We start from the raw sequence: 25,860 nt of genomic DNA, 5'->3' as shown, positions 1-25,860 counted from the left end.
TGCTTCGCGGCGCCAGCAGACCGCTAACTCTGCCCGCTGTGGCCCTGGCGTTTGGTTTTTGTTGTTACTGTTTTTAAGGCATATTAAGATACATCTTGAGAATGAAGTGATTTGGGTAAGTTCTAGAAATAATTGATTGAAAAATCTAACATTGTGTAGGAGATTTGCTTGGGATTTTTTTTTTTTTTTTTTTTTTTTTTTGACAGTTAACACAATGAGGTTTTTTCCATGTTAGTTTCTGTAGTCCTATTTGTTAACAGGGCACTCGAGGATCTCTTTGACATCTTTCAGTTCCCTGGGGCAGTGGACTTGTTTTACCTCTGCTTGGTTGGGGTCTTGCTACCGCCAGGCTGAGAATTGGGCTTGTGCCCAGAAGGGAGTGTCTCTGAATGGGGGGTGCCCCCCAGCCCTGCCCTTCCCTCCCTGTACATTCTCTGGTACTTGCCACTGGCCTTCATCTTCAGTGGGCCCAGTGGAGCCTACGCTCATGTATGGAGTTCAGCTTTGTGTGTGACCTTATCTGCTTTTCATTGAAGAAATGGTTTTCTCAGTTCTTTCTTGTCGCTTTTGCAGCACCATCAGCACCAGGCCGCCCAGGCGCTCCATCTGGCCAGTCCACAGCAGCAGTCAGCCATTTACCACGCGGGGCTCGCACCAACCCCACCTTCCATGACCCCTGCCTCCAATACGCAGTCGCCACAGAATAGTTTCCCAACAGCACAACAGACCGTCTTTACAATCCATCCTTCTCACGTTCAGCCGGCATACACCAATCCTCCCCACATGGCCCACGTACCTCAGGTAAACCAGCTTTAGCCAACTTTCTGTGGAGATCAAGTAGAATAAGAAAGTTATTGGAGAAGCAGTGAAGAGCCAGGTGGTCTGCAGGCTAGGAAACCCTGTGTGTGATGCCATCTGCCTGTCTCCCTTCCCCACTCAAATACATGTGATCTGGCCCTAACTGAATGTTGGTGTGGTTTTGTAATGGGGTCAGTGAAGTTGTTGATGGGTCAGTCCTTCAGTGTTTCCCATCTGAGACCTTATAAATCTCTCTGATTTTGGGATGCAACCCAGTCCTTTCCTTCCTGTGTCTGCTTTGCTATGTTTGATACAGCTTCACTGCTATATGTGTATACATAGTCACACATTCTTTCTCCTCTTCTCCCTTCCCTCTCTCTCTATCCCTACCGATTCTCCCTCCCTCACTCCCCCCCCCCCACACACACACAAACACACACAGAGAGAGAGAGAGAGAGAAAGACTGGCAGGGAGGTTGGGCCTTCACAAATTCTCAGCTCTCTGAGGTGACTGCCCTGAGCCTGTCCGCTTGACTCTTAGTTACACGAGTTCCAGAGAAATCTCTCCCCTTGTTTTCCTTGCCTGTCAGTACATCCGCTTTGACCATATGTTGTACTTCTTGAAAGGGCTTGGCCTTATACATTGGTGAGTGTAACTAGAAGTTGGAAGCACTCAGGCATTCCCATTTTTCTTAGCATCCTGGCTCTCTGGAGCTCTCCTCCAGCGTGAGCCTCTGATGGTTGAAAGGTGTGGTTGCCATCTCCGTGGTTGCCGGCTGCATCAGCTGCTGACTAAAGTCCCTGCAATCCAGGGCCAAGTTAGATGATCTTAATAAGGAGCTGCACTGACATTGGGCTCTAACACTGTTCTTGAGGCCCTCCCTGGAGCTGGTAAGGGTGAATCGGCTGTATATGATGGCTCTTTTTGCTGCTTTCATAACAGAACTGTCTGAGGCAGGTGTAGGCTAGCCTGCTCACTGAACTCCATTTCCTGTTAAACGGTGTGCCCCCGAGGCGCTGGCGTGCTGGGGGCTGGAGCTCCCTCTCAGAAGGCGACATTGTGACTAGAGTGCTGCAGCTCTGGGGAGTTTGGGCGTCCTCCCCTGCACAAGTGAGGAAGGTCCTGTGGTGTGGCGCACTGCAGCGGATGGTTGGTTTTGACAGTGGGGAGGGGGCCGGTCTGGTCAGGTGTGGGCCAGCGTGGTTTGGCTGAATCAGGAGCTTCATGAGAGCTGGGTCCTTGAGGTGGTTAGCAGAGGCTGGTGGCTAAGTAGATACGTGAATTTACCTTAAGTTAGAGTTCCCAAAACCTCACTTTTGTGTTTTTGTGCTGAACGAGAAAAAGGTTAACACTTCCAGGGAAGTCCAGATACGCCATGGGCCCACTGGAATATGGAAGACAGTAAAAGCAGCATTTCATGCAAGGCTTATTGTGGTCGAGGACAGTGCACAGGGAGGCAGGAAAGGAGGGCTCTTCTGGGCCTGCCGTGTCTCCCCAGGGCTGGGATCCAGCAGGTGGGCTGGCTAACCCTTTTCCAGCTGGACAGACCAGGTTGCACTCACTGTCACTTGGTTTAGGGACACGGGGCTGGCCCAGATAATTTCACATCACTCCTCCCCCACTTCATTGAGCCATTTACTGCAGCCTCCTGCTCCTGCTCAGTCAGCACGTCTCTTAGAATAAAGGGGCCCGACTGTCTCTTCTCTCGCTGCCCAGACTCATTCTTCACAGAGATGTGCCGGTGAGCAGACAAGCAGAGGGGAGGGGCAGACAACAAGAGGGCGAAGGAATCCATAGATGACGGCCATCGCCCGCTTTCCTAATTAAAAGGGAGGCTACCTTTAAAACTGCTTCAGGCCCCACTCAGACGCCAGATCCTGAAGCATCATTGCATCTCTTCCTAGTAAGTTGAGAAAGCTTCCCTCGGATCAGATAGCTAGCTTTGTGACGGTCTTGCCTGACATACACAGAATCCCGCAGTCAGAAACGTTGAAGGCTAGGATGTTGCAGCCCTTACTTTTACCCAGGCTTGCTGGGCGCCTGCACCCTCAGCCTTGCAGGACCTGCTCACGGGTGACGCGTGTCTGTGGGTCAGTGGATGATCCACTAGGGAGTGTCCACAGGGGAAAGAAAGGGCCCTGAGGGCCCCCCTGTTGGCCTTTCCTGCCCCAGCCCAGCTAAAGGAACACAGTTGACATGTTGTTTAAGCTGGAGATGTTGCCTGTATGCGTAAAAGAGCTCTCTGTTTCAGGCTCATGTACAGTCAGGAATGGTTCCTTCTCATCCAACTGCCCATGCGCCAATGATGCTAATGACGACACAGCCACCCGGCGGTCCCCAGGCCGCCCTCGCTCAAAGTGCACTACAGCCCATTCCAGTCTCGACAACAGCGCATTTCCCCTATATGACGCACCCTTCAGGTGAGGCGTGTGTGTGCAGGGGCCGCCGGGCACCCCAAAGCATTCTGCTCGCACAGATCGAATGGCAGGCAGGGCCAGCGCTTCAAGCCCCGCATTTGAGAACTAGGCAGACCCGTCAGAGTGTGCACAGTAGGGACTGTGACAATCAGTTCAGTGTCAGGGCCTGAGGCTTCCAGGAGCCGAGTCTGTGTGTGTTCTGATGGTATACAGGATTTGGCTTGATGAGAAGCAGCAGCAGCATTCTGTGTGGCTGACGCATGCTTAGGACTCAGTTGGCCTTCCTTGTTACAATAGGCTGGACAGGGCAGCGCTCGCCTTCCTTAGTGCTCCCCTGCCCCCCACCCCCAGTCTGACGGGGGTGGTTACCACCATGGCAGAGTGTGATTGTAGCTCTGGAGAAGACTACTGATGAGAAAGTGTGCTGTGTGTGGATTGGTTTTGAGTGTAGCCTTAGCTCCAGCCTATGCCCTGACAGGGAGAGAAGGCCCCGTGATTGTGCGCTAACACTTGATGGCTGCCATGGCGATACTTCAGTCTAACCTGTTACTCTGAAATCAATACTGGTGCGTGGCTAGTATCTGGGGAGGGGGTATGTTAAGGCCTTTTTCTCTACCCCATGAGCAACAAATCTTCTGGGAGTTTTACCTGAAGTGGTTTTACATCTGACTGGTTTGTTTTCTACCCACCCACCTACCCCTCCCCTTTTTGGTGCAGATGGGAGGGGGCAGAGTGAATTGAATTTCGAGTCTTGTTCAGCTAGCACAAGGATAGTTTACAGGTGTGTGCTGCAGAGACACTAGGCTGATGTACGGTGTTGCCAGTTTTCTGTTTAAATATCCACTTTTCTTTCTTACAGTACAAGCCCACCACCAACAGCAGTTGTAAGGCTGCCCTGGAGGAACCGAAAGGCCAAATTCCCTCCTCCCTTCTACTGCTTCTACCAACTGGAAGCACAGAAAACTAGAATTTCATTTATTTTGTTTTTAAAAAATATATGTTGATTTCTTGTAACATCCAATAGGAATGCTAACAGTTCACTTGCAGTGGAAGATATTTGGACCGAGTAGAGGCATTTAGGAACTTGTGGGCTGTTCCATAATTCCATATGCTATTTCAGAGTCCCGCAAGTACCCCAGCTCTGCTTGCTGAAACTGGAAGTTATTTATTTTTTAATGACCCTCGAAAGTCATGAACACATCAGCTAGCAAAAGAAGTAACAAGAGTGATTCTTGCTGCTATTACTGCTATAAAAAAAAAAAATCAAGACTTGGAACGCCCTTTTACTAAACTTGACAAAGGTTCAGTAAATTCTTACCGTCAAAATGACGGGTTATTATTTATAAATCAAGTTTGATGGAGTGATCACTGTCTACAGTGGTTCAACTTTTAAGTTAAGGGAAAAACTTTTACTTTGTAGATAATATAAAATAAAAACTTAAAAAAAATTAAAAAATAAAAAAAGTTTTAAAAACTGATATCAAGTTAGTGTGTGTTTGTATAAGCTTAAGATATTTCTATTATAGGATACTTCGTATCAAGGCAGGAGGGCTGAGTGTGCTTTCTTAAATAATCCTGGAAGGTTAGTTGTCAAATGACTTTTCTTCTTCACCTTTAGTTCTGGTTCAAGGTATCTCTAGAAAGAGACAAGACTGAGACATTCTCTTTGGTGGATAAAGGTCCGCTCCAGGAGGAGGAAGGCTGGCCAGAGCTGGGCAGCACTGAGATACCACATCCTCAGCCTGATGCTGGTTCTGTAAGCTTCCTTTTTAATATCTCCTGAACGCAGATGAGTGTTGTTAGTCAGAAGTCGTCCTGATTCACACACCTATTTTACCAGAAGGGGGCAGGAGACACTTTTTAAAAAGAAACTGATAAATCCAGAAGACTGAAAAGCTAAAACAGCACAGCGCTGTACAGAGTCGCATACTGCTGTAGACTCACAGCCGTGCTCACGCTGCCGTGGGAGGGGGCAGAGGGAGGAGCGAGCAGTGGAGCGGGGCACGGGTTTTGCAGAGACCACAGTCCTGTAATGATAGAGCCTTTAAAGATTGTGGCAACGAGTCAGTTCTGAAAACTTTTAATTCATGTGTAGCAATTTGTACATTATAGCAAAATTTGCATTATTCAAGAATAAGTTACTTGTACAGTACATAAACAATACATAAAAATTTGCCAAATTATCTTCTGCCTATAATGATACAGAATGGATCCATTTACGCCGTTGTCATTATAATGTGCTGCTTATTCCAGCCAAACACTGGGTGTCAGATGTGTCCTTGTTAATGGTGGATAATATACTATCAAGTTCCTCAAGCCTGTGGGAGATGTTAGAGCTCACGTGACATTTGCAATAAGAGATGTAGCCCTGAATTAAAAGCATGAAGGAATCTCAGGCAACACTTAGGGAAGAGTTCAAGGCCTTGATTTTAGGTTAAGAAACTGTTATGTAAAAATAGTGTTTTCTGGCCTAAGATTTTAATGATTGCTATTCCTTTTTCCTACACGGTCCAGAAATGATCAAAGGCAGAAGATTTATACCAGATAAAGCCATATGGATTGCTGGTCTAAAATTCAAGGCAGGTTAGTTGACTTAATTCTTTGGTGCTGGTGACTGTTAGTATGTAAAAGTTCATTCAAGACAGAAGGAGGAAGTGATGGTGCTGGGAGCAGTCGAGCTATCCTTGTTGTCTGGTCCTTAGAGCTAACTGGAGGGATCATGGTGCTTACTGTCCCTGTGGCACTCAGAGCCCGGGCTCTCGGTGGAGGCTGCTGGCTTGGCTTCTTGCTGCCAGTCACCCTGGGGCCAGGAGGGTGGTGGGGTGTGCTGTGACCATGCTGGGCTGACTGTAGCCAGCAGGGTCACTGCCTGTGAAGGAGGCATCTAGCCCAGGGGACCCACGGCTCCTTTTCTCCATCTCGACCTGCTCTAGCAGAAAGAAAAGGCGGTGGCTCAGTGTCATTTCTTCTCAGGCCCTGAGGGGGCTTTCTGGGGGGCCGTATTTGAGCTGTCCTGGGAACTTGGACATGTTTTTAAAGGAAGTGTTTTTCTTGAGCGTATTAACTGAAGCAGTCTGGAGGTGGGTGACTTCCAGTTTTCTGTCGCTGAGTCTGGACTTGTCCTTCATAGCCAGTGGGTCAGAGCTGCTAGTTTGCTGTGCCTGGCTTGCCTTTTCGTATTACCTGAGAATTGTATGGTGAGCAGCTAAGCAGTGAGGGTCCCTGGCTTAACGATGTCACATTCCAGGTGTTTTGATTCCATCCCTTCTGGCTAGAGGGACCGGACTCACGTGGGTTGTGCCTAATTGGCCCCTTTCCTGTGCAGCCAAGGGGACAATCTGTACCAGTGCCTTCTCAGCACTTTCTTTGATGAGTTTTCTCTAGGAGAAATTCAGAACATAGAAAAAAACCACAAATCTGGATTGGATCTGCTTTATAATCTACTGAAAACACCCAGGAGTGTTGGTTTCTAAAGTGGTGAAGAGGTGACTGCTTGGCCCCCTCGACACCCCGCCCCCCCAAAAAAAGAATGATTCTAAATTCTAGAATCAAAAGTCTGACTTCTGGGAATACAGAGAATGGCTTGAGGGAGCAAACCGAACTGTCCCCCCAGATAAGGCAAGCAGTAATTTTAGGCCCGGGTTTAAATTTAGCCTCTGACTGATGTATCTGTAAAGGTTAAGCTGTGCTGGACTCCCAGTTTCCTAGAAGCCACATGGGTGAGCCTGCTGCTGGCACCCGGGAGCAGCTGGCTCCACTCTGTCACTGCCCCCTTGTTTTAGAGCCTCTGCGTGAAAGTCCTGGGGGGAGCCAGCTCCCCTGTGAATTGTATTACTGGTGAAAGGCAAGTATAGAGGGAGGCTCGACCGCAGGCCCCCGGCCGGCGGAGACGCTGCGTGCCCGCGAGTGTGCCCGCGAGTGCGCGCACACATTCCTCATCAAGAGAAGCAGTGAGCGGCTGGCACAGAACGCTGATTGTGGCTGTTAAAGGAGTTTCTCATTAGCTGTGGCACCAGATTCCCAGCTCCTCTTTTGGCTCAAGAACGAGCCTAAAACCTTGTGGGATAGTTTATAAGCCATTAGATGTCTGGGGTTTCCTGAGCCAGCCCCGTTGGTGAAGGATGGCCCAGGAGCCCCCTCCTCCCCTTTTGCTTGTCCCTTCCCTTACCCCTTGGTTAAACTAGTTTAACTCTCCCCATAAAACTGCTATTAACCAGAATCCAGTATTTTATTCATAAGGCACCAGGGTAGAATTATTCCTTGCCACCCTCCTATTTCAGTAATCGCCTGAATTTCCCTGAAAGGGTGACGGATTTCACTTCTCTTCATTAGTAAGGACAGTGGCTACTCAGCAGCAGGTGACTGTCCTGAGGATGAAAGACGTGGAAGCCAGGCGTGCTGGCTCAGACTGGGAACTAGTCAGGTAGGGTTTGCATAGCTGTCTCTGAACTACAAAATCGCATGGGTATTAGTTTAAAGAGTGCAATGACATAGCAATAAATGAGTTTGGAAACCTGAATTCTTTGAAAAATTAATCTGAGGTAAAATGTTTAAAAAATTTTTTTAACCTTGAGCTTTGTCCTAAAGCTGAGAGCCAGAGCAGGAGTGGTGTGTTCACCTATGACGTGGGTGACGGCAGACCTGCCACGTGGACTGAGGCAACAACAGGCAAACCATAGGAGAATCCAGGGCTTGTTAGTGTTTTGGGCTTCCTGACAACCCCCCCCCCCCGCCCCGTAAGTCTGCCATCAGCTGTGACAGTGTCAGTGAAAAAGAGAGCCCAGATTCTGCCGCCAGCTCTGGCCCTCACCCACCACCTCCCGTAAGAGGATGGGACTGGTCCTGGGGACTCAGGGCAGGAACTGGTGGCATCTGCGAACAAGAACTACATCTGTAAACAGGTGGTGGACGATGAAACTTACAGGAGGCCCTTTAACAGGCCGAATAGAAGGGTCACATCGAAACTGGAGCAGTTAACAGTGTCCCTTAACTCTCTCTCTGGAAGGAAGGAAAGAAAATTACATTCACAAGTTCACATCTCTGCTTGCTTGTGCTCCTCAGGGCCATGTGTGAGGCCCGGGATTCCTCACCGCCGGTCAGAGAGGTGTGTACTGATTGTCTATGGCCCGTAGATGGCTCCGGGAGGAGGAGTCCATTTCGTAGTCTGAGTCCCGGGCTCGACTGGCAGCTTCAGGCTCCAGGTGCCGCAGGCTGTTTTCCAGCTCCTCGGGCGAAGGCAGCAGGTGGAATATCTGCTCTGGGGGGGAGGGCCGGCTGGGGGGACCCTCCAGGCCATGCCCTCGCGGACAGCCAGAAGAGCTAAGGTGGGGAAGGCCCAGCTCCGAATCCCAGTGAGCAAGGGAGAAAGGGAACAGGACGGTGTTGGAGGAACCTGGGGGACAAGTGACCAAGAGAGAGAGACCAGCGCAGTCAGTCTTAATGTGATGGGGCAGATGTTGGAAGAACACAAAAACAGATCTCTGTGCCCCTGGGTTTGCAGCAAGCTTTTACCCTCTGGTTCCCTGTGCCACCCACCCCCTTTATCAAGGGTCACACCTGGTGGCTGGGAGACGACGACCACATAGCTGGACAAGCGGACGTCACAGGCAGCCCCGCACTCGAGTGGGATGGGAGAGCGCTGGAAGTGGTGGAGCATGTCCACGACGGAGGGGAAGTGGAGGTGCTGCACTCGGCACTGGCCTCGCTCGGTCAGCGACAGGCGCAGGTGCTGGAGAGGAGAGGAGAGCAGGCTCAGCCACTGGCCATGGAGGGCTTCGAACTTGGGGGTGGCGGAGGTGCAGCGCCACCTACTATGTCCCGTACCTTGGCTATGCCTTGGAAGTTGAACGTGAGCACATACTCCCCTCGCCGTGTCTCGCTCTGCCGTACCAGGAACACTCCGTGAGCATCGGGACCCTGCAGCTGAACCAGCTGGGCTGCCTTCACCCGGGAGATGGGGCCATGGAACCAGGGATAGCAGGACAGGAAGTGATCTGTTTTCTGACAGGCTGGGTCCGGCATCCCCCCAGGAGAAGCACCTGGTAGACAGGACAGGTGATGGTCACCCCCGGTGGGTACCTCACATCCGAGGCTGAAGCTGGTTCCGACTTACCCGGAAAACGGAGGCCTGACCCACTCACCTTGGTTCAGGGAATCTGTGCTTCCCCGTGGGGAGTTGGATGTGCCAGACTCGGGGGCTGAGGGAGTGTGCGTCTCTGGGTCTGTGTTCTCCAGCCTGCTGAAGAGGCTGAGGTTAGGATCTGGATAGACCAGGGCAGTAGGGAAAGGTCAGGAGTAGGGCCCTATGGTCTGGGGCCTCACCCTTGGCCTGTGCATTCCCGGAGCTCGGCCATCCAGGAATTCAGCTGCTGCTCGTCCCCCACCTCAAAGATGATGTCTGTCCGGTCCTTCACCTGGCAAGGAGGAAGGGAGTGGCTGTGTGGGTGCCTTGGGTGTGTAGGTGTGACCCCCGGATGGGAAAAGCCATTACTTACCTTCAGGACAAAGGTATAGAGGTTGTCCGGCATCTCGAGGCGTGTGCACCGTCGAACCTCCTGGATACTGGAGCAGGCTGCTTGTAGCTTGGGCTTTGAACTCTAGGAGACCAAGAGAGGGCACTCGAGGCTTGTTCCTGATGGCCCTTCGTCCACCCAGGCCTCTCCTTTCCTGCAGTCTCCCCAAGGGCTTAGTTGGGTGAGTGAGTGCTCGTGGTGCTGCCAGGCGGGCACCCCAAGCCTGGACCAAGATCTAGCATCGTGGCTTGCTGGAGCCTTGCCGAAGCCCTTCTCCTATAGCCTCTGAGCACTCTTCCCGTGCCCCAGTGTACCTGAACCTGTCTCTGACAGGTGTGCCTGCTGACCTCTGTCCCTCCTCCACCGGTGGAACAAAGAGCGCCCCCCACCCCACAACCCAGCCAGGTCACAACGGCTGCTGACCTCATCAAAAGAAGCGCCGAGAGTGGACATGAGGGCATCCCACCCAAGTCACATTTCCCTCCGTGGCACTGCCTGTGCCGGGGGCTCAGCCCTTTCTCCTGCCTTTAGTTTATCCCCATGCCGTCAGTTCATCAGTGCAGGCCTCTCCGGGCCTTGTAGGAAACATGCTCTCATCACATCATAAAGAGAAGCAGCTCAAATCTTGGAGGTGAAGTCTTTTGCCTGAGGGAGGGTAGATCAGGTTTTCACCTCCGTCCACAGCGAACAGCCTAGAAGTTCACACTGCCACGCCCAGCTAGTCTGTCTACAAGGCTGAAGATGCGGGGTCGGATCTGGCTGCAGGGTGGGGGTTGGCAGAGCGGCTTAGCCACAGGTTCTTGGGGCTCCTGCCAGCATCCCTAAAGGAACAAAGCTTGGTATGGCTCGTCCCAGGTAGAACCAGCTGGAAACCTACACAAAACCTTGGACCCAGGAGTCTCCCGTGACATCCAGCATACACGGGGTTCAGAGTGCATGGGAAGTGGTCCCCTACCCCTTTGCAAGCAAGGGCTCCTCTCCCAGGTCCTGAATGAACCTGACTAAAGCAGGGGCTGAGCTTGCAGATGCCTGTTCCCAGGGAGCAGGAAGCCCTGGGGCCCTAGAGCACAGAAGCCAGCATCTCTAGGGCAGCAGCTTCTCAGAATGCAGGTCTCCCCTCTACTGCCCCCCCATCTCCTCCTCTTCCTCTTGTGATCAGGGTAATAAGATTATTTCTCGTGAGGTCATGAGATGATGGATGGCTGCTTCCAGTAGGGGCCAGAAGCAGGTAAGAACAGCGGAAGGAGCCAAAGATGATGGAGGAATGGACAGGGAGCCTAGTTGGGCCCCGTCTCTCCAGTACCTCTTTCTTCTCAAGGACCGGGAGACCGCCAGGCCCACCTAGGACCAGCCCGACCAAGCCAACACAGGGCAGGGGCAGAGGAATGGAAACAAGGCAGGCCCAAAGGCTTGTTCCTGGCACTGTGACTTTGGGGGAATCTGACCTCTGCATCTCGAGCAGAAGCTGCCTTTTCAAGAAGTGGTACAGGAGCGCATCCCCAAAGCCACGTGTGTGACTGCTCGAGACACACAGGCACCAGGCATCTCTGATAGAAGGATGGTGACCCTAGGGCCAGGCCACCTGCCTTCAGCTACTCCTACCTGCAGGAGGGCTGGTGAACAGTGAGGGATGCAGCCGTCTGGCAGGAGAGGTTTGGACAAACGGGGCAACCCCTGCCCCCAGCAGTCCGGAGGAAAGAACAACTCTAGGAGCCCCGGACGTTGGCCGTGGCGGACTGCCTCATCTCACTAACGTGACAGCAGGCACAGAGATGTGGCCAGCCAGTCCCAGCCCTAAGTGACCACCAGCCAGGGTTTTTTTTTTAATCTTTCCAGTTTCTCTTACTTCTCCCCCATACCCGTTTCTCAGCCTGGGAGCCCGTGAGATGTGGGGAGCACAGGAATCCCATGCGGTACGGACACGGGCCCTGGCCGTGCTGGAGTGCGCACGGCTCCACCTCTCAGAGCCGGTGTTTCCTTTCTGCACAACGGGTACGGTCCAAGTGCTGTTCCTTCCTTCTGCTGTTGCAGTCGGCTCTGCCTGGCCCGCAAGCCTCCCCACTGGCTCCAGGCCCTCAGGATCACTGGGAGGAAGTAGGCCAGGCCAAGAAGGAACAGAACTAGTCTCCCTTTCAGTTCCGCTCTGGGCCTGGCCCCAGGGTGAATGCTGAGATTAACCAACAGAGCCACTGGTTTCACTCTGAATGTGGGGCCTCCATGCCAGCTCTGTCCCCAGCAGCTGCGGAACTGCTGACCTGGCAGGCAGTGGTGAAGAGGAGTGCCCTCCTTCCTCACAGCCGGCCCTGCTGCACAGATGCTGGCCCCCAGTTGCCCACAGGCTGAAATACAGGTTCTTCCCGACTCCTGTCAGGCACCTTGGGGGACAGCTGTCCCAGCCAGCCCAGTCGTCTCCCCTGTTGCCACACAGCTGGGGGCACAGTCAGGATCTGAACCCCAGAGTTGGTGTGTCCAGGTACCGTGCTGTCTGATGGTAGAGAGAGGCCAGAGGCTCTGCTCAGACTGGAGTGGTGAGCGAGCACTTGGTGCGGCATAAACCCTGCCTGTGGCCACAGCCCTAGCTGGATGGTCCAGGGCAGGACTCGAGAGCACTGGTCACACGTGGAAGGACCAATGGGTGCCTTCCTGGTTCAGAACAGCTGGGATGGGAAGCCGAGCCCAAACCCTGGGGCTGGATCAGCAGCTATAGGAACACGTTCCCCACTCTAGCATGCGCTTTGTCCCACCTGAGTGACTAGAACGGCCAAAGCACTCCAGACGACGTCGTGTAAGCAGTATCATGTCACTCACTACATCCCCTCCTGGGAAGCAAGTTGCGCCTCCCAGCATCCACAAAGCTAGCTTCTTTCCTATGGCCCCTCAGGCTCTGGGGGAATAACCATTTCTTTCTTTGCCCTGGCTGCCAGGGAGCTCAGAGGCAAAGAAGCAGATAAGCTCTGACACTGTCCCCACAGTAGGGCTCGCATTTCTATACCTGACTTTATCTAGGCTCTACACTTTCTTCTCTCTCTAGATGGTAGTGTTCAGTCTTGATTGTGCTACTTCTGTAGCTCTGGCCAAGTGGCTCAGCTCAGCCCTCTGTCGGTGTTGTCATTTATAAAGCAGAGAGATTTAAGAGTCACTCTCTCCTTGCACAGCTGCTATGGTGACTGGGCAAGCTACTGCAAGTGGGAAAAATAATGGCCTGACAAACAGCTGTGAAATTTCCAGGCTGGGGCCAGCCAAGGTGGGTAAAGCCCGGGGTCCCCTGTGGTTCCAGTACGACAGCTTCCCCTCCATGTGACCCAGGGACCAGACACACATGCCTTCCTTCGGCCCATCCTGTGGTGAAATCCACGTGTCCCCTAGCTTGCCTCTGTAAGTGCCCTAGTGAAGGTAAGGGAAAAACAGCAGGGTGCAGTTTATATGAAGATGTGCTTCAGGGGCGCCTGGGTGGCCCAGTCAGTTAAGCGGCTGCCTTCGGCTCAGGTCCCTCTCCTCCCTGCCCTGCTTGTGCTCAGTCTCTCCAATTTTTTTTTTTAATGTATTTCAATGTGACTATCCAGACAACACAATGAACCACTTAGGTGCTTCGAGTTTGTTTTAAAATGAACCTGAGAGCAGGGTAAGCCCTAAGAGAACAGTTAGTCTATTCAGTGGACATAAAAACTGGGCAGAAAGTTCCATGTGCTTCTGTAAGACTGTACTTCTCGGGCTCTAGGTTTGTCATCTCTTACCCTTTTAGAGGGTGGCATGAACATCTCTGCCTCAACCTGTGGGTTTACCTGGTCCTTCCTGACCCTCACTGACCCATGGGCCCGCCTGCCTCTGCCTTCAGAGGCTTCAGAGCTGCCTGGGGCACGGAGATGGACAACTGGAACCAGACTTCCTTTCCCCTCGAAGCTGTCCCATGACCTGTTGCTGTTGCCCATGTGCTAAGTTAGGGCAGGGGTGGCCCAGAGCTCCAAGGCTACATGCTATATCCCACTCTGCCATGTCCTCGCAAGCACCGCGAATGGGGCCTATCACCATTTGTTCTTTCAAGACCCCAGCGCAGGGACCGGCCAAGCCCTCACTGAACACTGAACTCCGGGTGCAGTACCGCAGTGGAAACAATACCCAGCCCCTGACTCACAGCTTACATTTTAACAAGGGAGACAGATGCCCAGCGAGAAGGAGACAGGAAGGACCCAGACAGGTAGGTGGGGGAAGCCGTGAAGGGCCACAGAAACATGACGGGCTCCCTTCAGCTCTGAGGAGAGCTCAGCTGAGGTTCCCAGGCACCAGGATGGCCCTTGCAAAGGCCCTGAGGTGGGGAAGCGCATGAGCACCTGAGGAGGCCGATGGGACTCCTGTGCACAGTGAGGTGGTTAGAGGAGGGTGCCCGAGTCCCTGTGCGGTGTGCAGGCTTTGAGGGTCAGTTGGGGCTTGTCTAAGTCAGAGATGGGGAAATGGCAGCTGGATGTACACTTCAGAGGCTCCGGGGAGCTCCTGCCCGACAGCAGCACCCCTGCTAGTCGGGCCGGACCGGCTCTTCCCTCCTGCTCCCTGGGAAGCTGAAAAGGAAGGCACCACTTCACCCAGGTAGCAAAGGGCCTGGCCCGGAGGGTCCAGAGGTGTGGGGAGGGCAGGCCCTCACACGTTCCATCCGTGGCATCCCCCTGGCCACTGGAGAAGCCCTTATCCAGCGACAGCCTAGGGGAAGGCGTCTCACCAGCGGGAGTCCCCTCAGACCATCGCGTGCCCCTGGCAGACTTCTCTCTCCCAGGGCTTGGGGCCCTCCCTCCTCTCCTACGAGGAACAGCAGTGGCACAGGAAGGAGGAGACCGTGTACAGTTGGGAGGTCTAGGTCCGAGGCCCGTTTCCACCCCAGCACCCCTGCCCTCGCTGCAGCCTCTCAGCGGCCTGGAGCCCTGCTCGAGGGGGTTAGACGAGTCCTAACTCCACCACTTGGTTCCTCTGGGATCTTGGGCATGGCACTAACTGCAGCCTCAGTTTCCTCTTGGTGACCTGGGGACAGTAAAGATCTTGCTGACCTCCCAGGAATAGAGGGAGGTTGGGAGGTGGTCTTAGAGGACGGCTTGAAAACTTAAAAGGCTCAGAGCAAATTGCAGATCTAGTCCTGGGTGAATGAATGAATGAAGAAAGGATGAAGCATCCCCATGGAGAGTGCTCAGTCTAGTGCTCAGTCTAGTGCTCAGTCAAGTGCCCAGTCAAGTGCTCAGTCTAGTCTTACTGGCGGTGTCGAAACAGCAGCCCACGCACAAGGTAAAGAGAATACCCTGGCTTATTTCCCCCCCTATGCCTCCAAAGAAGATTTTAGGATCTCTCAGTGGGAGGGAGACAGCTGCTAGAACATAGAGGAGAGTTCTACTTGCCACTTAACTGTCGCTGAGGCACCTGGCAGCCCGTGCAAAAGAAGGACTCTTCCCAAGAGAGGGCAGCCTCCTGTGCCCGGGAATCCTACGCACAGTCCACGGAAGGCTCTGGCCGTGCTGGAGCCGGGAAACCTGGGGGACGCGTGTGTTCCCGTGACCTGGTGTCCCACTCAGACACCTCTCTGGGGCCTGCGTAACAGCCACACGGCAACCTTCCCATCCTGGGCCTTGGGTCTCAGCTCTGCCTCGTCCTCTGTGCACAGGTGACACCTGTCCGGCTTGTCTTCCCTCTCGTAAGACCCGACAGTGCCACACCCTCCCACGAGAAGCTGGGGACGGAGTGTGCACGGTGGGTACGGGAAGGCCCCGGAGGGCGGACGCAGACCTTCGGAACAGTCCGTCTGCGCGGCAGCAAAGGCTCCTCTCTGCGAAGCTTTCCTCCTGTTACTCGCCACCCCCCTTCTCACTGCAGTCGGCCCACGTGCCTGTCTCCCCACTTTATGCCTAAGCTCTGGAAGACTTCGCTCTCTCCAGCTTTGCCTTCAGCCAGGCGCAGAGTCAGCGGCTCTAAGTGTTTGCAGAGCACCCCTGAGTGGCAGAAGTGGAAGGAAAGGCGCTGGAGGCTAAGAGCACAGCAAGAGCCCCTGCTCAGAGGCCAGAAGGTACGGCCAGACCCAGAAGATGGCAGGGGAGTTGCCTGGGGCAGCAAATGCTGGCGGACCCCCTTTGGAAGCACCCCCGTGTCAGGCACTGCGGCCGGGGCTGTCCCATCAATGGCTTTGGGACTATTGACTTCATAAGCCACCACCATTTAAAACTTTTCTCCAGTTTCACAGGAAAAGAGCACCATATTGAAGAGATGCCAGGACCAAGGAAATAGGAAGGTCACTGTCCCAGTGTAAGGGACAGCCCTCATTAAGTGTGGAGGGAAGACCTTCATGCCCTGCTCTGGGCTGTCTGTCTGCTGGAGGAGCAGTGGTGGGGGCCTTCCGTGCCCCTCCAGCCGCCCGGGGGCCGGTGCTTTATCCCCACTTCACAAGGGCGGCGCCAAGGCTCAGGAAACCTCCGGGGGTTACTAATCACAACCCAAGTCTGGCCTGTAACCCGTGCAAGTGAGCCTGATGACTGTGTTTTAACCTGAGCCCTGGGTGGCTCTGAAACTCACTGGCACCTGCGGGGAGTCCTGGGCCCCGCCTCCTCCTCGCCCCCTCCCCAGGCTCCTCCCACAGACGCAGGCCGAGGGGTGCTGGGGGCCCTGGAATCTGGAGGAGGGCAGCTGCTGAGGGCAGAGTAGGTGCTCCGGGGAACCCCTGCTACAGAGTGAGAGCCGAGAAAACAGGGTGACCTCCCAAGCCCCCAGGAGGTGGGCGGCGCTGAAACAGAGCTGCCACCCACCAGTCCTTCCTGGGCTACTCCGGGTGGGTCCAGAGGCCAGCTGCTCCCCGCCCTGTCCTCCGCTCAGCACTCTGCGGGCCTCACCTCGCCCCAGGAGGAGCGCCAGTCCTCACCGCGGCCCGCAGGACCCCGCGGCGCCTAGTCCCTAGGACCTCCCGGAGCTGGCCGGCTCCCACTCTGAGCACAGCCCTGGCCTCCGCCTTCGGGAAGTGGACCAAGCGCACCCCCGCCTCAGGCCGCTGCACCTGCCGCCCCTCGGGGAGGCGATCCCCCTCGGCTTCACAAATCTAGCTCTTCGCAGATTTGGGTCTCAACCCATGTGCCACCACAGGAAGGCCCTCCCTGATCCCAGTGACTAAATACACAGTCACAGTCCCCGTCCCAGAAACCCCCGTACTTCCTTCCCCGCATTTATCATCCTGTGAAACAGGCTCCGCTGGGGCCTTGGTCTAGTCACGCAGCAGCCCTGGCACCGAGTCGGCCCTGAGTGCCGGGGCCTGGGGGACACAGGCCGCGGTCCCTCCTCCACTGCGGAGCCCCACCCAAGGGAACGCTCTGGAGGAGGGACAGGGTACTTCGAGGCGCTCTGTGGTCCGGGGAGGGCCGGGAGTCAGGACGTGAGCTGGGCCTCTCCGGGCTGCAGCTGGCTGGGGGAGGGGGGCGCTGGCCGCAAGCGAGCAAGACTCGGGGCGCTGCACCCGGGCACCGGTAACCCGCCCCGGTACAGATGGAGCGCGGGAGGGCCCGACGGGCGGAATCTGCTTGCCCGGGGCCACACAGAGGAGCTGCCACCCAGAGGAGCTGCTGCGGAGAGCCAGGGCTCGGACCGCCGAGGTGCCTGATCCAGAGTGCGGCCTCCGCAGAGGGAGCCTCCCCTCCTCCAGGGAGCCTTCTCTGCTCGCTCGGTTGTGGTTAGTGCGATTCCCGTGCCTCTCCCTCCTCGTGGGTCTTATCAGGCCGGGCCATAATTTCCTGATGAGGCAGCTGCCCCCACCGTCCGACTGGGAGTTCCTCTGGGGGTGGGGACAGGGCACCAAGACCTTGTTCGGAGGTGGGGCCCAGCAACGGGGCGGGCCCGAGGACATGCTTGGGCTGGGTGCCCGGGTTCCCAGTCGGTAGATGTGGGGGAGCAGAAGCAGATATGGGGTGTGGCGAGTTATCACTCCCCCTCCCCGGTTCCCCAGCGCCTTTGGGGGCAAAGTGAAGGCAATGAGCCTGTTCCGGGGCTGAAGGCTGAAGAAGTGTTAGAACTACAGACCACAGGTCCTTCCTGGGGCCCCAAACCCCACTCCACAGGCCCTTCAAAGGCCTGCTTCAGCCACTTCTCTCTGTGGTGACCCGGAATAAATCACTTCGCTTTCCTGTGCTTTTGGTTCCTGCTCTGTAAAACGGGAATGACCATGGAACCCGCAGCCTAGGGCTTCGGAAAGCAGACCTGCCTGTGACCTGACTACACAGGAGTCCCCCAGACACACCAGTTCACTATGAGCCAGATCTCCCCCTTGGTCTGGCGCCTTTGCCTTAAGCCCCTCTCAGAGGAACAGGAAAGGGATGGGAGACACTTCTGGAAAACCCACATGGGTCAAGTCAGCTTCCCCCCTTCCCTGGCAAGCAAGAGTCCCCAGAGCCCCCGAAGGGCAAGCACAGACACAGTGACACCCCCCCCCCCAAGTGAAACAGTTCTGCTAGAGACACAGTTCTCCCCTTCGCCCACTCTTGGACCCTAAGAAGCCCCAAGGAGCCCCTATAGTGTAGGTGATTAGCCAGAGATGCTGAGACAGGGCCTGGGGGCCTATCTAAAGCCCCACCTGCAATGAGCTCCCCTTCATGCCCGTCAGGGTCCCCCCACATGCCAGACTCACAGTGACCCAGTCACAAAGCCCCCTCTCGAGATGACCCCCACCCCGCCGAGAATCACAGGAACAGGGACACAGAGCTCCAAGATGCTAGAGCAACCTCCCCCTGACAAACACCTGGAGATAGAGACCCCCCCCATAGGGAGACAGCCCCCCAACAAACAACTGGCCTGGGATCTCCCTGACAGTCACTCGACTCGCTTCCGAGATGCAGGAGTCCTGGTTGACACAGAGTGCCCGAGTGTGGAGGAACCATCTGTGAGGACAAGCGTGAACTCCACTCCAAGGCCTGCCCATGGAGGGGCCACACCCAAGACTAGGGGGGCTGTGGCTTAAGAGGGGCCACCCCCGCAGGTTCCACACCTGCCGTACCCACTCGTAGGCATGACAGGACAGATGAGCCAAGGAGCCAGTCAGTCCGTCGGCACCTTTGTCAGCTGATCTCGCCCAACAGGGTGACAAAAGTGACCACACCTGGCACCACCCAGGACAGAGCCTTACAGGGCAGGAATGGAGGAAACCAGTGCCCCCCACCCGCACTGGCCAACACCTCCTCCACATCTGTATTCAAGCTGCGCCCCCCACGCAGGGCACCGTTCCTGGCCCAAACCTGGGCTCTCAGGGTGGCAGGTTAGGATCAACAACTCTCCAGACCCTGGAACTGAGCAAAGACCCTGAGGACCTCACGGGCTGGTCACCCACCACCACCTTCAGTCAGTCTATGGCTGGCCTGGAACATTTTTGAGGACGGTCATGGCCTCTTAGTCTGGGAGTGCTCAGCAGGCAGCCAGCAGGCCCAGAGATGGTCCTGAGTGGGGTCGGGACCCAGCCAGAAACCCCCTCTACCCCGCCCTCCCCATCACCCGCTGCAAATCAGCTGCCACCAGCCCACACCTTGAGCGACCACATCCTGCTCCGGGAGACCCCGCCAGGAATCGCCCCTGCCCCCACATGACCGCAGAGCCCCAAGACCAATGCACCCCATCCCCATCCACCCTTGCCCCAGGCCATGCCCTCCCATCACAGTGCCACTGCTCCTGGCCACCTCCGTCCTGGGGACACCCCAAGCCATGAGTGCGGGGCTGCGGTGAAGACAGAGCCATGGCTCCAAGAGTCCAGGCCATGTGTCCAGCTGTGCCCAAGCGTCAAAGCTGGCACTGCCCACCTGGGCCTTCCGGCCGCACGGTAGGGTGCACCTGCGGACTTGGACACTCCTGCCCCCAAACACGGATGGGCCACTGGAGTCTGCAGGTGATCACCATGGGTGTCACCAGGCCGAGGGGTCCCGGGCCCCAAGGCCTTGGACGAGGTGCCCACCAAGGGCCCTGCTGTGAAGCCAGAGCAGCGGGGGGAAGCCCCTCACCTCAGCAACTCAGGCTTCAGCTGCAGCCCCAGGGCCCGGTGGCTGCCGAGCCGGCTGAGGGTGGAAAAAGCTGTGGTTGAGAACTAACAGCCTCTGTCGGCGGCCTGGGGTGGGGGAGCACCCGGGGCGGAGGGGGCACGTCACCCACCTCCTGCCTTCGAAGAATGGTGATTCCGAAGAGGCGGGAACGATGGCCTCTGGGGCGGGGCGGGGGGGGGGGCGCCCGGCAGGGGTGCCAGGAAGGCTCGGAGCCCCCGAACGGATGGAAACGCAGGCGAGAGCAAGGAGCTGGCTGGGTCGCAGCCGCAGCCGCAGCCGGCACAGCAGCCGGCACGGCACCCCGGCACGGCACCCGGCACGGCACCCCGGCACGGCACCCGGCACGGCACCCCGGCACGGCACCCGGCACGGCAGCCGGCGGGCCCCCACGCCTCTGAGCGCGTCCGACGGACTTGCCACCCTTACCTTGAGCCTGTTCACCGAGCGCTCCCCAGACCATGTGCCTGCACACACAGCATCTCACGGACATCAGAAAACAACAGGAAATCACAGCAGCCAGAAAGAAGAGAAACCGGATGGGTTAAATAATTAGAAGTGAAAAATAAAGCGCGAGACAAAACTGGAATAGAACCCAAGTAATGATCCGATCCAGGGTGGGAGGGGCCTGAGGCAGGAAAAGCGAAGGACAGAACCCCGAGGGAAAAGGTCACGTATTTTATTGCCCGGCCTTAAAAACCTCCAGAGATGAAGAACCTCAGGATAGAAATTGAAAAGCCAAATGGCGAATAGGGGAATATTATTAGCAGCATGTGACAGCTTATGCTCATGTAAAGAGCTCTTGCAAATCAACAAGAAAAAAGGCAGACAGTGTTGTAAAAGGCCTGTAAGTCACAAAAATCTGTATGACCAAGAAACGGAAGAGAAACGGTCCAAATCCACAGGGACAGAAAGTAGACTAGTGGCTGCCAGGGGTTGGGGAGGGTGGGCACGGAAAGTGGACTGAAGCTAACAGGTACAGGGTTTCTTTCTGGGGCGGCGGAAATGTTCTGGAATTAGCAGTGGTGATTGTGCACACAGCGAATATAGTAAAAACCAATGCACTGCACTCTCCTGTGGTGAAATATTATGTGAATTCAATATTTTTATTGGTTTTGGAGAAATGGTCTGTTCCACTGCAGTCAGAAAGAGCAAGATAACCACTTCACCTAGAAGTTGGCAGAAGTCTCAAATACCCAGTACTGGGCCTGCTGGTGGTGAGAAGGTGAGCGGCCCCAGCCCTTCTGCAAGGCTATCTGCAAAGGATCTAGCAGAAGCATAGAAATGGCCAGGTCAGCACGTGAAAAAAATGCTCAGCATCAGTCACCATCAGGGAAATGCAAATCAAAACCCCATGAGAGAGCTCTTCACACCCACCAGGACGATTACAATCAAAAAAAGACCAATAACAAGAGTTGGCGAGGATGTGGAGAAGCTGGAGCCCTCACCCCCTGCCGGTGGGAACAAAACGGGGCAGCCGCTGCGGACAACAGTCTGGCAGTAAAATGTGAAACCGAGAATTACCATGCAACCCGGCGGCCCCACTCCTAGACAGACACCCAAGGGAGATGAACCCACGACGTCTGCACAGAAGGTTACACACGAATGTTCACGGCAGCCCAGCCCCGTCCGCCCAGGAGCCACGCCACGTGCCAGAATGGGGGAGCGACACAACGTCCGTTCACTGATGGACAGACGGAACGTCGTGTGTCCACACGGTGGAATAGGACTCAGCCATAAAAGGAGTGGGGCGCTGACACCTGCCACAACATGGGTGAACCTTGAAGACGTGACACCAAGTACAAGATGCTGGTCCCAAAAGACCGGCAAATTCTCGGATTCTACTTCTATGAAAACAACCTAATGGGCAAATGCAGAGAGACCGAGAGCAGACCAGTGGCGGAGGGAGGGGACAGTGGGGAGTGCCTGCTGATGGGTGCAAGGTCTCTTTCTGAGATGACGAAAGTGTTCTAATAAAATCAGATCACGGTGATCATTGCGCAAGTCCATAAATACACCCAAAGCTGCTGCTGTACGCTCGAAATAAGTTCATTTTCCGTGCTTGTGAACTGCATCTCGGTAAAGCTCAGAGGGCGCCTGGTGGCTCAGTTGGTTAAGGGCCCCCCCTCAACTCAGGTCATGATCTCAGGGTCCACATGGGGCTCTGCTGGGGGGGGGGGCTGCTTCTCCCTCTGCCCCTCCCCCTGCTCGCGCTCTCTCCCTCCCTTGCTCTCAAATCAATAAATAAATAATTTTAAGAAAAAGCAAACAGCTCAGCGAGCGTGCTGTAGAAGCTGTCATAAAGCCTTCAACTCAGCACTTCCCTTTCTAGGAAGTTAACTAAGGAAGTAATGAGAGCTGGGCACGAAGATTTATGGACGAGTGTATGTCGCGCAGTTCACTCTCCAAGCAGAAAAGTGAGAAATGGCTGAATCAGGAGTCTGGATGATATTAAATACATCACAGCCTCTCTGTGTAAATGAAATATTGCGTAGTCAGTATAAAAAAAGACATTTTTGGAAGATAATTCAGAAAAATGTCCAAGCTCTGTTAAGTGGGGAAAAAAAAAAAAAAAAAAAAGCAGGTCACAAAGCAGAACGAGGCGTGTGCGTCCCCCGGGGCTGGGGTTTTTGTCCTAAGGTGTGTGCCCGCGCCCCGGCACCTGGCGCACACAGCGGGCTCCAGAGAGAAGCTCAGAAAGAAGAAGGAGCAAATGCTCGAAGAACTGCAGTTGGGGGAAAGTTAGGAAATGCAAGAAGAAAGGTCACCAAGCCTTCTGCCAAGATGGAAAATGCTGGTTCTCTCCAGGTGCGGGGCTCGGAGGCGGTTTTCAGGGAATGTTCTACAGTCTCTGCCGTGAGCTCTATGAGCAGAAAACGCAAAACCAAAACCCGGAGGAGCTCAACCGTGGAGGCTCTCGGCAAATGAGAGTTTCCTAGATTACGTGACGGTTCAGATGAGACAGAGCAGGGGCCCTCGGTGCAGCACGATTCCCTGGAGACGGGTTTCTCGGTCCGCGGCTGTTCCTGCAGGCTCGCAGCACCCCCGCCTCGGCCAGCGCTGGGACCCCCCGCTTCAGCCCCCAGTGACGGAGGCTCCCGAGGCCTGGTGGCGGGCGCCGCTTCGGTCGTCCCCGTGGACCGTGTCACCCGCTGGTGTCAGACCCCGAGACGTCAGCGGAGTCCAAGGCCGGAGGACACTGGCCTCGTCCCCAGCACAGAGGGGAGATAGGAAAAAGGGGTGTGGGGCCCCCAAAAGGAAGCTGAGGCGGCCCCTCCTGCCTTGGGGAAGGAAGCGCCCACCCCCCCATCACCACCGAAGGCCGGCGGCTCAGAGCACGGAGATCTCTCGCGCATTTTGGTTTCCTTTTCCATTCACAAAGACGTGGGTGGGGGATTTCCAGCAGCGGCCTGCCTGGCTCGCTGGGGCTGCCAGCTGGTGCCCAGGACGGCCACCGTGGGGGCCAGCCGGGCTGTGGCCCAGCCCCAGGACAGCAGCCAGGGACCCTCCTCCGGGATGCGGCGCCCCCTCGGGTGGGAGCATGCTGTGCCATGGCTGAGCCTGCTTCTGACTCAGTCACCCCCGAAATGCCACATACTGACATTCCGCTTTGCAGAATGGGAAACTGAGACTCAGAAAGGTCAAGCTCTCAGCCCAAAGTCACATATCAAGGACATGAGAGCCAAGATCTGAGCCTAAACCCGTCCCCCTGCTGCCCTTCTTCCCCGCGGCCACGCTCACAGCCCAGACTACTGCGATGGTCTTGTCCCAGGCCCCTGTTCCCCGAACGAACGAAAACCGAACGCGCACTTCCAGGAAGCTGGCGAAGGGCCCTGGGGAGCAGGTGAAGCACCCCCAGAGGCGCTGGGGTCAGAGGGTGAGGATAAACCAACGTGGTCCGCCGCCCTCCCCTGCTGGAGTCAGGAGCACTTTCTAGCGTGTGGATTCACAGAATTTGAGCTGAAAAGAAACACCGATTCCATCTGCCCGCGGCGTCAGCATGGTCAGGGGTTTCTTGTGAGCGGCAAACTACTCTTCAGAAAGGATCGGACGCGGAGCCCCAGTAAGGGGCCGCTGTGTGTGCCTCCGGGGCCCCACCCCTTCCTTCCTACCCCCACCAGTCCCGGAAGGCCCAGACCAAGCCCCTTTGTTGCCCATTTCACAGCTCAGAGAGGGGTGGGGACCCGCCGGGGCCCAAAGCAGCCCAGAGCGTTGCAAGGACAGGAACCCCATTCTCACTGGGGGAGCCCTCGCCTCCGGTCATCCTGGGAGAGGGTGGGACTGGGGTGCCACTGGCCTCTGGCACTCCCCATCTGTCCCCACGGGAACACGGGGTCTCTGCCTGGCCCACGAAGATCTACAGGGCTGGCCATAAGGGGTAGGTGACTTCTCCACCTGTTGGGGGACCGAAACGCAAACCCCTGGCCTTGGCAGGCCTATAGCAGATGCTGTTCCTGGCTCTTCCGCCTCCCAGCTGTGTGGCCTTGGGCAATCGTTCTACCTCTCTGTGCCTGGTTCCTCACTGGTGAGATGGCTTCATCGCCAGCCCCGGCCCCCACGGTGTGTCAGATCGACAACCAATGTTGGTAATGACACAACCACAGCTCAGCTCTGCTGGCGGCACAGGGCACCCTCAGGTGCTTCTCGGACAGCAGCTCGGCCGCCCCTCTCAGCTCCCCACAGGTGAGGGCCGTCGCACCACTAGTTTTAGGAAATATTTGAGGAAACTGAGGCACAGTGAGAGAGGGCTGAGTGCTTTTCCCAAGGTCACACAGCTCGGGGGGGGGGGGCGAGGCAGGACTCAAACGGAGGTCTGTCTGAGCCAAGGGAGGGTGCCCCCTCCCGCCGGGCCGCTTCCTGCCCGGCCCTCCTCCTCTTCCTCCTCTTCCTCCTGCCTCCGAGAGGAAACCGCCAGGCCTCCGGCGGACATCCCTTTCTCTCTGCTTCCTCTTTCCCACACTCAGGGGCACGAGCTCCAGGCTCAGGCCCCCGGCATCCACCCTGTGGCTCCCTCTGCCTCTCCCAGCCTCAGTTTCCCTACCTGGAAGGCAGGTGCAATGCCAGTGCCAACCTGATCAGACAGTGAGCAGCTACAGGCTCCTACAGTGGCGCCCTCAGCCGCAGCGCGCCCCCCGGGGGTGGGGGGCCCCCGGCCAGCACCCAGGCGGCCAGAGCCCCTGCAGCTGCACAGGCTCCGAGAACCACCAGACCTGCAACTCCGCCTCCTCCCGGACACACAGTGGGCGCGGCTGAGGAGCCGAGGGGGCTCGAGGCCTGGGGGCCTCTTGTCACAAACTGGGTCCCCCAGACTGTCCCCCCCCCCCCCCCGCTGGACAATGGGCTCTGTGACGGCGGGGCCGGAGGGGCTTCCAGGCACCCTAGGGAGGTCTGCTGCCTGGATGTAGGGGCCTGAGGCCGACCCCCAGCCACCCAGTCCGTGCACGCTGCATCCGTGGCCTCTGCCACATGAGCAGCCCCACAGGCAGGTGCTGTGACCGTCCCCATTTCACAGATGGGGAAACCGAAGCCCGGAAAAGCTGAGTCGCTTGCCCCAGGCCGCCCAGCTCAGAAAGAGCAGAGTGGGAACGGCTCTGAACCACAGTGTCCGACTGGCCCACCCCAGCCGCCCCAGGAGCGGCAGCACAGCTACTCCCAACCAGACCACTTCCTCCTGGGGCTAGTTGAGGCTTCTAGTGTATATGGGGGTGCGCAGGGCTATTGGCTGAGCTGTCCCCCACCTCCTTCCTCTACCTTTCTCCAGGCCAGGCAGCAGAGGCCACGGGCAGAGCATGTGGGGGGAGGAGACACTGGCCGGCCCCCTCTAGGGGGGCAGCACTGGACAAAGTGATCACAGGGAGCCTTTCCCGGGCTGCGAGCTCCGAACAGCGCCCCCCCCCCAACCCCGATGGGGCCACTAGTGATAGTAAGTCCTGCTGAAGGCCCACTCGGCACCCGGGGCAGCCTGTTTCCCCGGGTTCCTGTCCCAATCCGGCCACTCACGAGCTGTGTGACCTCAGCCAAGTTCTCATCTGTGAGATGGAGGCAGCCCCGGAGCTCTCACGGGGCCGCTGTAAGGGTTCAGCAAGCCGGGTCAGTGAAGTCCCGCGT

At 56.3% G+C, this 25,860-nt stretch overlaps 2 protein-coding genes and 1 long non-coding RNA gene across 10 annotated transcripts in view; 2 read left to right on the top strand and 1 right to left on the bottom strand.

The window, feature by feature from the left end:
- The window catches only part of ATXN2 (ataxin 2), a 115,555-nt gene extending 111,090 nt beyond the window's left edge, over positions 1 to 4,465 (top strand). For 6 of the 7 annotated variants that reach the window (XM_045073560.1, XM_045073559.1, XM_045073555.1 and 3 more), the window contains 3 exons: positions 574 to 801; positions 3,050 to 3,218; positions 4,075 to 4,465. In XM_045073560.1, the coding sequence (XP_044929495.1) occupies positions 574 to 801; positions 3,050 to 3,218; positions 4,075 to 4,103 (426 nt within the window). In that variant the 3' untranslated portion in view covers positions 4,104 to 4,465. The remainder of the gene's footprint in view (positions 1 to 573; positions 802 to 3,049; positions 3,219 to 4,074) is intronic. The other variant, XM_045073558.1, reaches the window with a different exon arrangement.
- Positions 4,466 to 5,279: 814 nt separating this feature from the next.
- The window catches only part of SH2B3 (SH2B adaptor protein 3), a 38,157-nt gene continuing 17,576 nt past the window's right edge, over positions 5,280 to 25,860 (bottom strand). Inside the window, exons 3-8 of one of the 2 annotated variants that reach the window (XM_045073561.1) lie at positions 9,710 to 9,811; positions 9,537 to 9,628; positions 9,356 to 9,453; positions 9,039 to 9,253; positions 8,772 to 8,943; positions 5,280 to 8,607 (exon numbers count right to left, since the gene is read on the bottom strand). In XM_045073561.1, coding sequence (XP_044929496.1) covers positions 8,312 to 8,607; positions 8,772 to 8,943; positions 9,039 to 9,253; positions 9,356 to 9,453; positions 9,537 to 9,628; positions 9,710 to 9,811 — 975 coding nt within the window. In that variant the 3' untranslated portion in view covers positions 5,280 to 8,311. The remainder of the gene's footprint in view (positions 8,608 to 8,771; positions 8,944 to 9,038; positions 9,254 to 9,355; positions 9,454 to 9,536; positions 9,629 to 9,709; positions 9,812 to 25,860) is intronic. The other variant, XM_045073562.1, reaches the window with a different exon arrangement.
- LOC123390140 lies at positions 9,810 to 21,745 on the top strand. Its single transcript, XR_006604761.1, has 2 exons — positions 9,810 to 13,922; positions 15,366 to 21,745. It is a non-coding gene; the product is annotated as an uncharacterized LOC123390140 (long non-coding RNA).

The sequence above is a fragment of the Mustela putorius genome, unplaced genomic scaffold, assembly GCF_011764305.1.
Source record: "Mustela putorius furo isolate JIRA1106 unplaced genomic scaffold, ASM1176430v1.1 tig00537248_pilon_pilon_pilon, whole genome shotgun sequence".
Classification (NCBI taxonomy): Eukaryota; Metazoa; Chordata; class Mammalia; order Carnivora; family Mustelidae; genus Mustela; species Mustela putorius.
Note: the sequence above shows the minus strand (reverse complement) of the source record. Positions and strands in the feature narration are given on the sequence as shown.